This window comes from Engystomops pustulosus, chromosome 11 (genome assembly GCF_040894005.1).
Source record: "Engystomops pustulosus chromosome 11, aEngPut4.maternal, whole genome shotgun sequence".
NCBI classification, from domain to species: Eukaryota; Metazoa; Chordata; class Amphibia; order Anura; family Leptodactylidae; genus Engystomops; species Engystomops pustulosus.
Genome location: NC_092421.1, coordinates 13703125 through 13718674, shown reverse-complemented (window position 1 = coordinate 13718674; position 15550 = coordinate 13703125). Strand labels below are relative to the sequence as shown.

Below are 15550 nucleotides of genomic sequence, written 5' to 3'. Positions count from 1 at the left end.
TCCTCTATTGTAGTAATCAGTGGGACCCAGTAGTGGATTATAATATAGGCGGTATGGGTGTTAGCCCCGAGCCCAAGATTTCTTGGGGACCCAGGTCCACCCAAACAACCAAATTTTATACTGAGAAGGACCTTCACCCATGAAATCCTCATACATCCGTTCCTGCTCTAAATGCACATGTACATAAGAGCCATTTCAGGATCTTTGAAAGTCCTTCCAAGGTCCTGAAACCACAGATTGGTGGACGCGTCTGTTCTGCCAGTTTTCGATCTCCAAGAGCCTTGATTCTCGCACCATATGTAGGAAGTGATTCCAGACTTGTAGGGTCTATAATATTCGTACAGCCCAGGGCATTCCAAATCAGCCCCTGGTGGGACCCCATCACTTAAAAAACTTGCATGTATAAAAATCTCACTTTGCTTAGTACTACAAATTTATGAAGGCTCGTGGAGGACAATCGTATGGATTACAGGGGTAACGTCAAATGTTATGAAATTCAAAGGTTGTCTCATAGCAGACGCAGATTGTAAAACCTTCAGGTGAACTGATGGATAACTTAAGTGACTGACCCTAGTCGCACATATGGCAAATATTAGGATTTTAGTAATGAAATTCCTAGTTGCCATTTTAGATGTTTTAAATAAAGTGGAATAGCAAATGGCTGGATATATTATCTCATAGTGTATAAATCATGTGGATGACACTAGCAGACTGACCAGGCTCAGCTCAGACTCTATTTGTGATCCTGAAGTCTGTGTCTTTCTGATCAATAAGGCGGACAGTACTGACTTCATTCATGTATTCATTTATTACTTTCCAAATGATCAGAGAAATGATAGAGAATAATTATTTTACAATGTATAATGATGATTTGTAAAATGTCATTAACTAAGGGTTGAGCAGGATTTTATATTGGTGACTTATATGGATATAATGAATGTGTAATTGGTTGAGAACCAGAACCTCTAATGCACCCTTGTGTCTGTGTATGGTACTGCAGGCTGCTCATTTGAATACACCTCAGATATTTTGGGCATTTGGATTGAGATATGTAAAATATCGCAGTGAAGGGTGCACGGTACTTTATTTTGGTGATCAGCTGGTGCCCGGAGTCTGCAACTTCAAATGCAAGTTCATATCACGAAAAAACAAGGAATTTAACGGGATTGACCATTTTACTTGTTTTTTTTAAATTAGGTAATTTACCAATATACATGTTTTTTCTCATCAGCTTCGATTCCTGTCCATAAAATGGCTGCATGGAGGCAAGGACATAACTATAGGGGTAGATCAATAGAAGAAGAAACAATTGCGGCACTCACCGGTTGGAGGTTTCTTTATTCCGTTTCAAGATAAAATGAGTCCAACATATTTAGCCAAAGTAGGAGCAGGGGATTATGAAGGAGGGTTAAAGGTTGGGATTCCATATACCATCTCTTTAAGGTGTACATTCTTCTTTTCCATAATTGAATGGACACCACTAGTAGTGCAGTGAACTTGGCCTATGTGACTGTCTCCCACCTTAGGATTGTGCTGCTGTCTCCAGTATTCCACTACCGGTGTCCATGCTCCCAGCATCCTTCATTTGTGCTTGCTCTAACCTCCCACTTACAAGACTTTCATTCCCCTTCTAATGAACAGAAGCTGATTCTTAAAGGGTCAGGGTGTGCACTTTCGTCGATTGGCTACCTAGGATTTTCAAAACTTCTGTATATTTTTGGCGTTGTTTTCCCCATGTGTTACTGTTAGAATAAGTTTATAACTACATCAAGTCATCACAGCCAACAAACCAATACCGTGTATACTCGAGTATAAGCCGACCCAAGTATAAGCCGAGGCCCCTAATTTTACCACAAAAACCTGGGAAAACCTATTGACTTGAGTATAAGACAAGGGTGGGAAAGGCATTGGTCACAGCCTCTCCGTTATATAGCCTGCCGGACCCTGCCCCATAGTATATAGCCAGCACCTGCCCCCCAATATATAGCCTGCCAGCCCATATCCCCCAGTATATAGCCAGCCCCCTGCCCAAGTATATAGCCAGCCCCCTGCCCCAGTATATAGCCAGCAGCGGGGGAAGCTGGAACGGTGCATTTTGATATATTTTTTTTTTACTCGAATATAAGCCGACTTTGGGGTTTCAGCACATTTTTTTTGTGCTGAAAAACTAGGCTTATACTCAAATATATATGGTATTTAGCCTGTTATTTATACCTTATGAATTTGATTAAACCTAGAAGCAAAAAAGAAAAAAAAATAATTTGTCATCTTCTTGCTCTTGATTTTGTTTGTTCCTTGTCTAAAATGTATTGTTCTTGCATTAAACTAAAAGGCAGCATAACCTGGCTGATAGCGAGAATTTTAAGTGAAATAGCAGCTTTTCTGTGTTTTTCTTTAGACTGATGTTGTAGCTATCAAAGTACATATTGTATTGTGGAAGAGGACAAAGGGCATAGTCAAGGATCAAAAGAACTCTGCAGAGACACAATAAATCACAGAATCAAGTTGAATCTTTGTTTCTTTCATACCGCGTGTGTGTTTTTATGCCTTATAAGACAAAATGTTCTTTTCGTTTCTTGTAGACACCAGCGCTGCTCTAAAAGAAAATTAAAATGTTCACAGATTCTCAGGGCAACAATTATTTCCAAAGTGTTTCTTCAGTACAATGCAATTAATGCAGCTGATGTAGTACATTATGTTCCTAAGAAATTGTAAGCTTTACCATACTTTACTGTATTTCCGTTCAAAAAATTTTGCCGTGTATATTATTGTTTTTGAAACTACATGTTTAGGTTTAATGGAATTTATAAAAGCCGTAGATTTAAGAGAGTTTTGATAACATGTGTAACTTTTAACTCAAAAGACATTGAAGAGACAATTACACAGCTTTTATGATACCATGGGTTTTTAACCCCTTAAGGACGCAGGGTTTTTCCGCTCATTTCTCGCTTTCCAACTTCAAAAATCCATAACTTTTTCATTTTTACGTGTACAGACCTGTGTGAGGGCTTATTTTGTGCGTAACAAATTTTACTTTCCCGTAATATTATTTATTTTAACATGCCTTGTACTGCGAAGCTGAAAAAAAATTCCAAATGTGGAAAAATTGGAAAAAAACCGCACGTGCGTCCCATTCTTGTGGGCTCAGTTTTTTCGACTTTGACTATGCACTCAAAATAACAACTAAGCTTTATTCTTTGGTTCGGTGCGATCGCGGTGATACCAAATTTATATAGGTTTTATTGTGTTTTAATACATTTTCAAAAATTAAACGAATGTGGACAAAAAAGAAAAAAAAAATTTTGCCATCTTCTGACGCTAATAACTTTTTCATACTTTTGTGCACGGAGCTGTGTGAGGTGTCATTTTTTGCTAAATGAGGCAATGTTTTCATTGCTACCCTTTTGAGGTCTGTACGACATTTTGATCATTTTTTATTTCATTTTTTATGTCGCATTTCGGACATTTGGGCGCCATTTCCCGCCTCGGAGGTCACCGCCGGCCGTAACCGTTTTTATATTTTGATAGATCGGGCATTTTAGGACACGGCAATACCTAATATGTTTGTGATTTTTACTGTTTATTATGTTTTATATCAGTTCTAGGGAAAGGGGGGTGATTAGAATTTTTAATATTTTATTAATTTTTTTTATTTTTTAAACTTTTTTTTTTTCTTTTTTTTTTCCCACTATTTCTTAGACCGTCTAGGGTACATTAACTCTAGATGGTCAGATCGCTCCTACCATATACTGCAATACTTCTGTATTGCAATATATGGCATTTTTGCAGGTCATTCATTACAATGAGCCACTGGCTCATTGTAACGAATCTGCCATGTAGCCTTGTGTCAAAAGAAGACCCGAGGCTACCATGGCAACCGATCGCCGGCCCCCGATGACGTTCGGGGGCGCGTCAATTGTAAAAAAGATGGCGGCGCCCGAGCGCTGCCTTCTTTTAAACGGCGCCTGCGACTTTGCCGGCGGCAATGACAGGGTTAATAGCCGCGATCGGTGCAAGCACCGACCGAGGTTATTAGCGGTGGGGGTTTTCTGCAAAATCCAAAAACCCCCACCTTTGTATGAAGAGGACTCAGCCCGTGAGCCCTCTTCATACACTCCTTATACCTCTGCGCCGTAGAGCTACGGCGCAGAGCGTTAAGGGGTTAAGAGTGACTCCAACTAAAGATGAGCGGAACTGATGTTTCCGTTCAATCATAGCCATGGCTAGTTGTTAGAAGCCTCAATTTGCCGGATTGGCTGTTTGACTGCCAATCCAGGAATACTTCTGGGTCAGGTGGCTGAAACCCAAATGGGAACATCAGGTCCACTCATCTCTAACACCAACATATACTTTTTGGCTATAATGTAGCCTAATATAGCTGAAACACGACGATCATTGCTGAACATACTTTTATATTCAACCACTGTTGAACTGCAGCAAAGTGATGGAAAATTCTGCTGCACATTTATTCCAGCTGCGTCCTGAGTTATATGCGCATTGGATGTAGCCACTACAAGGGGTTGATGAGCTTGCTAAACATACTGAATATATTTTATCTACTATAACCGTATCCTAAGTCAGTAGCTCATAAACCTTAAATATTTATATTGGTTTCTTTACCGACGGAGGCTCAAGATGCAGCACATCCAAAGTTCTGTTCACAAATTATTATGGTGTCTGACAGGTGTCTTACAAGTTGTTTGGCCAAATAAAACAAAACTGACATATATGTAAATGCATTCTCTATGTAATATAATAGCATAATAATAGAATACACTGTAATATAAGATATTACGGTATGTAAAAACATATTGATCAGGACAAGTTAGTGAATTCTTTCTCTTCTTTTACAGCAAATAGTAGAGATTCCCCAACCGGCAGAAGCACCTTTCCCAGTACCACTTGAAGAAGGGATCCCCTATGATGTGTATGCAAAATTCCTACTACCACCAGATCCTAAAGAAGTCATAGAAACAGTGGAGGTACATTTTATCATTGTTGCCTGAAGGATGTATTAAACATGTAAAACAAAATATTTTTTGTATATATGCATTTAGGATAGTTCAGAATTTTGGACTGAATTACGTTACACAGAATTTAACTTTTTAGAGATATTTTCTTATGAGCGTCAGTGATAATAGGTTAACAGGAATAATAAATACATAGCATTGTATAATGGGATTTCCCCTTGAATGTGTTTGTTGGTAATTCTACATGTAGGACTTAACATCAATACTTAGTCTAATTATGAGTAGAAAAGGCTAGTGGAAAGTTTAGGTCTCCAAAGAGAGGGTGGTCTTTAGCTGGATATTTGAGGCTATCATTTGTTTGCAGCAAAAAATCTGGCTCTTGTTACCATTAAAGAAAAAGTTAGATCTTTAGCATTTATGGTATATTGATGGACAGGGCATAAATTTTTTAAAGGCTTATAAGAACAAGGCTCACCTTTTGAGGTCCTCATCTTAAAATAACGAGAGGTGGGATTCTTCTTTACATAGAAAAACTGACCACACAGGAATTAAGCTAAACTCTTTAAAACACCAAAAAATAACCAAAGAATAGTTAACATTAGGCATTCAGTCCTTCTTTGTAGTGAAAACTGTTTTCAGAAAGTTAGATAGCAAAGTATAAGACTAAGGCCTCATACATAATAATAATTCTTTATTTACATAGCTCACACAGATTACTCAGTGCTACACAGAGCTTGCCAAATCAGTCCCTGTCCCCATGGGGCTCACAATCTAAGCACCCTACCAGTATGTTTTGAAGTGTGGGAGGAAACCGGAGGACCTGGAGAAAACCCACGTAAACACGGAGAGAACCTACAAACTCTTTGCAGATGTTGAACCCTGGGACTTGTAATTCCACCTTGCTGCCCCTTAAGCCTCTATGTTGCCCTTATGTTTTGGGCGTGAGTTATCCTTCTGTTGGTCACGTTTTTATGCTCTGTGAGGCACCATGCATCACTGCATCCGTATATCAGAAATGTGCCGATTGCCCACACCACAAAAGATAGGGCAGGTCGTATTCCGGCCCAACTGTAAGACAAGGACTGTCGCCTCCAATGGACATTAGTGTGGTGAGTGGCCGATATCAGATGGGCTGCAAGCAATGGCACAAAGCCACCCACAGCCTGTTACCTGGAAAATGTTTCTGAGCATCAAAGATTTAAAGACCCCCATTTAGGATCCAGAGCTCATTTGCTAGTGACATATAAGGTTTTGGGGTTTTTTTTTTCGATGACTTTGACTTTTATCTGGTTATGATATTTTTAAAACTGCACGACAGTCTGTTTTAACATCTGCTAAATTTGTAATCTGGGTTAAATAGTCCCTGATTTGCAGAATACCGATTCCTACTCTGATTTCTATACCACACCATTATTTGTTTATATAATATATAAAATATATATAAAATAATTTTTTACAAAATGAACAAAATAAATAAACTTATAAAAATGTACATGTAGGTTAAATATTAATTTCTGTTTGATTATTTTAGACTCTGAGACCTAATGTAATCACTGGGGATTTCATTTGCTTAATATAAATGAAATAAAAGAAATGAAATAGTGAATCAAATCTTCTACAATAGAGATTAAATCCTAATTATTTTGTGAATTGCAGAACAGCAGATTGAATTTTGCAGTGTGTCAAATGCTGCAATTATTCAAGGAACCTTTATTACCCCCAATTTAGATGTCTGTTCCTTATATTTCATGAATGGACTTGACTGTGATAAAGGTTAACACTGACACAATTACAGAAAATTACAGACTAGTCAGTTCTTTACGTAAATGTTGGCAGGATACATTTTTGTAAAAATATTCTTTATGTATACAAATACAATCCGGACAAAGGAAATTTTTAATCTGTCCTGGAGGATAAAAAAATAATTAAGTGCTGAAGTTACTTTAAGAAATATAGATATACAGGCAGGCCCCAACGTTACCTACAAGATAGGTTCTTTAGGTTTGTTCTTAAGTTGAATTTGTATGTAAGTCAGAACTGTATATTTTATAATGGTGACCCCAGTGAAAAAATTTTTTGGTCTCTGCGACAACTGGGTTTTAAAAATGTTGGATTGTCATAAGAACCAGGATTGGCAATAAAGCTTCATTGTAGACCCTTTTTAAACTGTTATAGATGTTTATTGTAGTCTAAGGCTAAAGTACAGTAAATAACACACAGCCAGAGGTCTGTTTGTAACTAGGGGTCGTCTGTAAGTCAGATGTTCTTAAGTAGAGGACCGCCTGTATTATATGATACACTTGTATATTTTCTTGTTAATAGATATTGGGGCACATTTACTAAGGGTCCACGGAACGCATTTCCGTCGGGTTTCCCAAATTTTTCCATTTTGCGCCGCATCTAACTGGGGTTTTTGGCGCACGCAATCGGATTTTGGCGCATAGGCGCCCGCTTTCACGTGACACAAATTGGGAGGCAGGCCGTCGGACGCTCCGATGGATTCAGACAACGCGCAGGATTTAACATCTCAAGTTGTGTCGCAAGACATGCACTCGCATACACCAGGAAGAAGAAGGTGAACTCCGGCGGACCTCAGCGGGGAAGCGACACATGCAGGAAATCGGACGCACGATCTTGGTGAGTCGTGCCGGACTTCATCTTCGTCGGACCATCCGAATTGGGGATCGCGACAGGACCAGGTAAGTAAATGTGCCCCATTGTGTACAAACTAAACCAAAAGGGAAAGTCCCCCTACAAATCTCTATACGGGTATCCCTTTAAGATCATAGATACCCTATTAACACAGGGAATAAACCACCAACTATAATAAAATGTATTAACTTTTTTTATTTATTAATATTTAAAAAGAATGTTGAATGTATAAAACAATTCATAAAATGGACTTAAATACTTTTTAGGGCAATTTTATAAATTGATTATGTGTGTAAAAAATGTTTAAATATTAAAATGTATCATTTTTATTATATTTGTTGGTATATTCCCTATGTTAATAGGGTATATATTGTGTGCAAACTACCCACAAGACCCCCATACCTTTTAACATTTTATCATTTTCACAACAAAGTAATGTAATAAAATAAGATCACTCAATTGTACATTTTCCTGCTAAAAATAATACTTTTCGAATAGACAATTGTATTTAGATTCTATTCTTTCAAGCTGTTCTTATTCCAGTGTAGCAATGGAGGTGGTGAGAAGATGGAATCTATTATTCTAATAGTTTCCTGAAATAGAAATGCAACTGTGAAGGAATGCAATCTGACATTAAATATGACTGTTATTTCCAATAAGCCCCCCTTTTACTCGCCTGTGTTCCCTCTTAGGTTATTTTAGATGCTGGATCCTTCCAGAATATAAATAATTATTCCCTAACTCCATTTTAAAATATTTAAATTCTACATAAAACAGATGGCAGAATCCAAACATAACTTTATTACACATTCACATAAAATATCATATGTCATTCCTTGTTGCTTTGGCCTTTACAGAAATGGTAAAAATATAGGCCTGCATTTACTCATGGAAAAGTAGAACTTACATTATGCAGGATGTGCCCCCGTGTGTCTCTGCGCGATTAGTGATTTGCTGCATAATTTTTTTACATAAAATTTATTTTTATTAGACTTGATGAAAATGAATGCCTTAAAGGCTCTGTCCAGTCAAAATGTTTTGCAGTTGAAGGAGTTTTCTAAGTTCTTTTTTTTGTTTCCCCCCAAAATCTGGCCCTATACAGGCAATCCCTGGGTTACATACAAGATAGGGTCCATAGGTTTGTTCTTAAGTTGAATTTGTATGCAAGTTGAAACTGTATATTTTATCATTGTAGATCTAGACAATTTTTTCTTTTTTTTTTTTGCCCCAGTGACAATTGGAGTTTCACATTTTTTTTGCTGTAATGGGACCAAGGATTATCAATAAAGCTTTATTACAGACACCTTACAGCTGATCATTGCAGTCTGGGACTATAGTAATGTATCCAGAGACATCACCAGAGGTCACAGGGGGCAGAGGGGTCCGTCTTTAACTATGGGTTTCCTGTAAGTCAGGTGTCCTTAAGCAGAGGACCGCCTGTATACTCATGTGCCAGTGACCACTGGATCTACAGGCCTATATATATTGATATTTTTTTATATTCATAGAAGGGGGAACAAATAAAAAAAATAAACCCTTTCAACCTATTTAAGAAAAACTGAGATAAAGGAAGATATTTTCCAAGCAGTCCAAGTAATCACGAGTGATATTTACAAAACTCGGCTGTTAGGGGTGATACTGGTTTCTCCACATACATTTAGTGTATGTGGAGACCTTAAGGATTATCTTGATATGAAAAATTATGCAAATTTTTAGTGCCTTCTATAGGAGTTTTAGTGTAAGGTGAAGGCAAAACCATGACCCATAAGAAGCCTCGAAAAATCACATCTGTACATTGGGGGGTTTGTGGTACTGATTGCCTGAACTAGATGCATCTCTTAAAATGTAAGAAAGTGGAGAGGGGGGTGCAGCATAGAGTAAACCTTTAACAATGTTTTCCAGAAACCTGGAAAACCTCTAGTTGTCCAAGGCTGGGGTAGGAGAAAACAAATTCCCCAATCGACCTACTTCATCACTCTTGTTTACGAGCCCATAGACGGACATCATTTCTATGGGGTTTACAGCTTTGGCCAATGAGTGGCCACCTCAGACCATGGAACGTTACTTTCATTTTCCAGAGACATTACTTCCTTTGTTGCACCCTGAACCAAGGAGACTACTCCATGGCTGAAGCAGATCCTGTGACCCTCTCAAAAATTTTGGCTAGCCACAAATAATTTTTTTTTCACCACTGTCACCAAGGAACTACTACTACCACTACTGGAAAACCCCTTTAAATTTATATACGAATATTAATTAACTATATTTTATACATATAATGCCATGATATTGTACAGTGCTTTTGTAAATTTAATTTGTACAATTTTACTGCAATTCCCGAGTAACTGGAATTCCGGGCCTGCATGTAACAGATTATGGGATATTTAATGTCATAACATTTGTTCCCAAATGTTTATATTACTATAAAAATAGATTTAGTCACAAGCAGTTTAAGCAACCATAGAAGAGATGGTGTTAAAGTAGACTTTGGGAAGTAGATTTCTGGTTTAATACCCTTGAAAAAAACACAAGAAAGAGAATTTTCGATAGGAGTTGTAGAACTTTTAAGTTACTGAATAAAGTGAGAATGTTTGCATTTTTTATGGGGAAATGGTTGAATTAATGTTTTTAAAATTCAAAGCAGATGCAGGTTATATAGTGCATCAATTTGGTCTGCAAATAAATTGGATCTGGATCTGTTTATATGGTTATAAAATGCAGACTAGTCTTGGAAAATGTATTTGAATTGTACATCTCAGGGGAATAACTAACTAGTATCCAAAGTCCTGGGACAGTATAAAGTTCTCTATAGGAATCGCAGTCATAGCCAACAAAGAGTTAATTATTTGGTAAATAATTTTTCTTAAAATTTTATACATTTTTTTTAAATCTATAAAAAATGTACATTTTTTTTTTCAAATGATTATTTCATTAATTTCATGGAAGGTTTTTGCTCCTTAAGGTTATAGTTCCATTAGAACCCATCCAATTTTAGGTTTCTGGCCTCACTATAAAAATGTGGGTCATTTATTTATTTGTTCATTTATTTAGACACTGGGGCACATTTACTTACCCGTCCTGTCGCGATCCCTGCAGTGCGTTGTCCGACGAGGATTCGGGTCTGCTGTGATTCACTAAGATCGTGCATCTAATTTCCTGCATCTGTTGCTTCTTCACCGGAGTTCACCTTCTTCTTCCCGGTGCATGTGAGTGCTGATCTTGTGATTTGCTTTTTAAATTCCGCGGTTTGTCCGAATCAGTCGGGTTGTCCAACGTTCACGACCCCCGATTTGCGTTGCATGCAAGCCTGCGCCAATGCGACACAATCCGATCACGTGTGCCAAAAACCCCGGGCAATTCAGTGCAAAACGGAAATAATTGCAAAACCCGACAAAAATGCGGCATTCGGACCCTTAGTAAATGAGCCCCAATATGTTGGTTATTCTTAGCATTGAGTCTCATTTGTGTTTTTATAATTATTTTTTAAAAGCCAAGAGTCCGCGTATCGCACTTTCATTGCATTTTATGTCGTTTTCGGGTTTTGCATGGCTGTGACTGGTATTTAACAGGGGATTGTGTAGCATGCGACTGTTTTTTGGCACAGCTGCACTGGCTTTCATGCGATAGAAATCGGGGGGCGTGCTGATTCGGACTGAGCGCAGGATTTAACTTTCAAATTGTGTCGCAAGGTCAAGCACTTACATGCACCAGGAAGAAGAAGGTGAACTCCATCGGACCTGAGCGGGGAAACAACACATGCAAGATATCAGGCGCACGATCATAGTAAATCGCGGCACAGTGCATTATCGTCGGACAATGAACTTTCTGTGAACTCCTCCGGACGGGTGAGTAAATGTTCCCCAATAAGTTTAGCCGGATACATCCTTAGAATGGGTCCTGATTATCAGATTTGTGGTGTATCAATAACCAGCAAGGCCACAGATAAGCTGTCTGATTCCTTCTTCCCTGCATGAAAACTTTGTTTTTGGCCATGTGCTATCCATTGATTTAATGGCTAGCATACATCTCCCTGTATTGTTAAATGGGCTAATGCATATGGCCGTGGTTTCAACATACATTTCAACATATGAGCCAATTTCCCGAGCTGCAAATTATAGACCATGTCTTATTCCTGCCCGTGCTAGCATGGCAATATTTTTTTCTAATGTTGGTGTGCGTCAGCTATTGGTATCCTATAGGGCCACTCTGAGACTTCTTGGGTTGGGGGGAGTTGCAATTTTTGGCCTACAAACCTACAACCCTTGATGATTCCCCCAATGTATTTTTAGTTATTATTGTATTACATTTCATTTGACCATTATTTATTTTTGCTTTTTAAGTTTTTTTTTTACTTAATTGAAATACTGTTTTTATTCAATGCACTACATGGACATGATATCCCATTACCAAAGTAAGTACCATGTGTATATAAAATACAGATGGCAGACTTTAATACTGTGTATAACCGAAAATAACTTCTCTGTCCATAAAAAAGTGTAAGATACTCAGTGGTTTTATGTTGCACACAAATGTATTGTAACGTCCTTCAGGAAACCGACTTATCTCATGAATAACTTGTTAACTTGTCTGAACATTGACTTTGATATATAAGTCGGCTTACTACAGTTATTGTAAGAAAGTGTGCAACGTGGACTGTGACATTTTATGAAGCTGAAACCTAGATAAGTTTATGTTGGTTCTAGATATAGAAACCTAAGGGCGTAGTTATGTTTTCTTTAGAACAGACGGTTTTGCTTGCCAAACATTATTTGTGCCTTTATTCAGAGCAAAATGAGTGTCTTGTTACAAATCCTTCACCATGATATAATCCACCATCCATAATCATGAATGTATACATTCTGTAGAATCAATGATCCTGAGAAATTTTTACAATTTTTAGTATCATTACTTATCTAAGAGCTAGTGAAGTGGTGCTAGATGGTCTGTGCTGCCTAATAATAGACAAGAAAACCCATTAAAATCAATGGGAAAAAGTCATGTTACAGTTTGCTGCAGCAGGTTACTGTAAACCTTCTTGGTGGCAGAAACTGGGAACATTGAAGGACATCTACCACCAGGATGAAATACTGTATGCAAATGAGCCTGAGGGGCTCTGGGCTCTATTAACACTTATGGAGACTGGAGCCCCTCAGGCTCATTTGCATACAGTCCTTCATCCTGGTTGTAGATCCTCTTTAAGTAAATCTAAAAGCATTATAAACAAGGAACAGTTGGTCATAGATCCTGGCACCGTGACTGAGGTAATCTTCTAATATTCATTATCCAGGGCTTCCTCCCTTCTAAAATCAACATTTAAAATTATGCTAATGGGCCTGAAGGGCTACACTAGCCCCTCTCTGATCTGGGATTACAGACTGTTACACTGTAACTAACTGTAACTAACTCCACACTAAGATCCCAGTACTTCCTACACAAGTGGGAGCAGAAGGGAAGTTGAGACAGTGTAACAGTCTGTAACACCAGATCAGAGAGGGGCTAGGGTAGCCCTTCAGGCTGATTAGCATAATTTTAAAAAGTGATTTTTCAAGAAAGGAGGCCATGGATAACAATTTTAAGACTATTACCACAGTCTCCTGGATTGAGCGATTGATTTAGTGTACCTGGTTCATCATGCTTGATTATGATGGTAGATTTCCTTTGACGTCCAAAATGCACAGCTGAATTGCATCTGTCTTGTATCGGTGTGCCTGTTTGTAATGCATGAGATGTATACATCTGGCATAAAAAAATGTTTCTGTCCCTTAAAATGCAGTTAGTATAGCAATATTTTCTTTTTTCAAGACAGCACTCAAATCCTATCAAAATGTCTATCCATTTTCCCCTGGCCCATTAACTTCTTGGGTCAGTTAAAATGGTTCAGACTAGGATATGCTCTATGTAATGTGCAGAGGGCGCCAGGTTCATGCATTGTGGTGCACGTTCTTCATGAATCTGGTGCTCCCTGCACTGCTCCGACAGAGTGAACCAACATTTTTTTTTGGCGCACCTCTAACATAGGGCGTGCAACACAATTCTGCATGATAAATGTGTTGCACAGTCTAAAGCCCCTTTCAGTGCAGAATTTTGTGTCCCGTCGGGTACAGTGTAGCTGCGAAACATTTGTATCATAGACACTTCTTAAATACATGTGCAAGCAGTTTGCGCGGAAAATGTGCGAAGTCAGACAGAAAACTGGTGCAGGGGCTTTAATAAATAGGTGTTCAATATGTGCTCCATTAAAAAATGCACTAGTTCGGTTTTCTCTGTCGTGGACAAGAGCCCTTAAAATCTCGTTGACGCAATGGGCTTAATTTTGAAGACCACTAATTCTCCATGATGAAGTGACATCACCGTTCACTGTCGCCTTCAGTACTTGATCAGTCCTAGTGCCTGTGACAGGGTTTTGAGTCCATGAATACCTCGTCATACCCTGCCTCCCCCATTTATACCAATCTTTACCCTGCCCATTGCTTGGTCTTTTGAGTCAATTCTATTTCTGCATGATTAATGCCATTTTCTACTAATACATTGTAAACTATATCTAGATTTATTTAGTCTGTAAAAGCTATGACTATGAGGGGACATGATTAATTTATATAAATATATGAATGGTCCATACAAAAATTATGGTGGAAAGTTGTTTCAGGTTAAATCAAATCATAAGACGAGGGGGCACTGTCTCCGTCTGGAGAAATCAAGGTTTAATCACCGGAGGCGACAGGGCTTTTTTACTAGGAAAACTGTCAATCTATGGAATAGCTGAGCTCAGGCGCTGGTCACAGCAGGGACAGCAGAGAGCTTCAAGAAGGGTCTAGATGCATTTTTACACCTAAATAACATTGATGGTTATGTTATATAGAATTGTTTCCCCTAAATCGCTTCCTCATGCAATCCCTTCCCTTCCTTGGTTGAACTTCATGGACAAGTGTCTTTTTTTCAACCGTATAAACTATGATTTCCTGGCAGGGTTCTTGTTTTTTATCCATAAATTACGCTCACCCTCCCTCTTCATAATGCCCCAGACTCTTGTGCGAAATGCAGAAATTCAGGTGGCTAATGGACACCACAGATGCAACATAAATATGGATTTATAAGATTCACTACAGAGAGCGATCTACATTTTTTAATATTCTGAAAACTTTAAATTTGGTTAAACCTTGATTTTCAATCACATTAGTAATGTTTGTGCATATATTTGAATATTTAATTGACCTAACAATTATTATATAGCAGCCCATATGCCTTCATACAAATGTTATCTGTGATGTGTCCACTAATATGATAGCAGCTATCACTAGAAAGCAGGCTGGTGTTTTGTAATGTCTGTAGAACAGGAAGGCATGGGAAGTGTAATCTCAATGTAAAGGCTAGATGGATATGTCAAACCGACAAAGACAAAGTACAGCGGAGGGCAGCTTTTCCCTAAATCCTTTTTCATTCTCTCTGCAGGCTGAGATAAATGAAAAGTTAAGGGTTCAGGAAGAGGCCTCCACTTCAAAAATAGAAAACCTGCAAAAGCCATGACTTTCTCAGCGAGCCAGATGGAACTTCAAAAATCACAGTATCACAAATGTAAAAAAAAAAGTTAGTTTTTTTGCATGTATAATGCTTCCAAGTGCATCCTTATTTATGTCAAACATGTTGCGTTATAGACACTTTACATATCCATAAATACAGAAAACAATCTGATAAATGCAGCTTTATATTATGTTGAGAAAATAAAAAAAACATTGTTTTATACCTGGCTTCTAAAACTTTGCATGTGTAGGACCGGCCCACATCTTTCCTTATTGACACTTCTCAGGTCTTGTTCACATGAATCTGTCTCTATACAATTTCTTACCCAAACATATGGCACTAAAGTTTACCAACTTTTTTTGTACAATGGGAGATTTAAATATCTGGGGCAAATGTCTGAACTGTACATA

At 38.1% G+C, this 15550-nt stretch overlaps 1 protein-coding gene across 2 annotated transcripts in view; it reads left to right on the top strand.

Annotated features, from left to right (window-relative positions):
- CABCOCO1 (ciliary associated calcium binding coiled-coil 1) overlaps positions 1-15343 on the top strand; it is an 84593-nt gene extending 69250 nt beyond the window's left edge. For both annotated transcript variants that reach the window (XM_072130478.1, XM_072130479.1), the window contains exons 7-8: positions 4854-4982; positions 15072-15343. In XM_072130478.1, the coding sequence (XP_071986579.1) occupies positions 4854-4982; positions 15072-15146 (204 nt within the window). In that variant the 3' untranslated portion in view covers positions 15147-15343. The remainder of the gene's footprint in view (positions 1-4853; positions 4983-15071) is intronic.
- Positions 15344-15550: the final 207 nt, after the last annotated feature.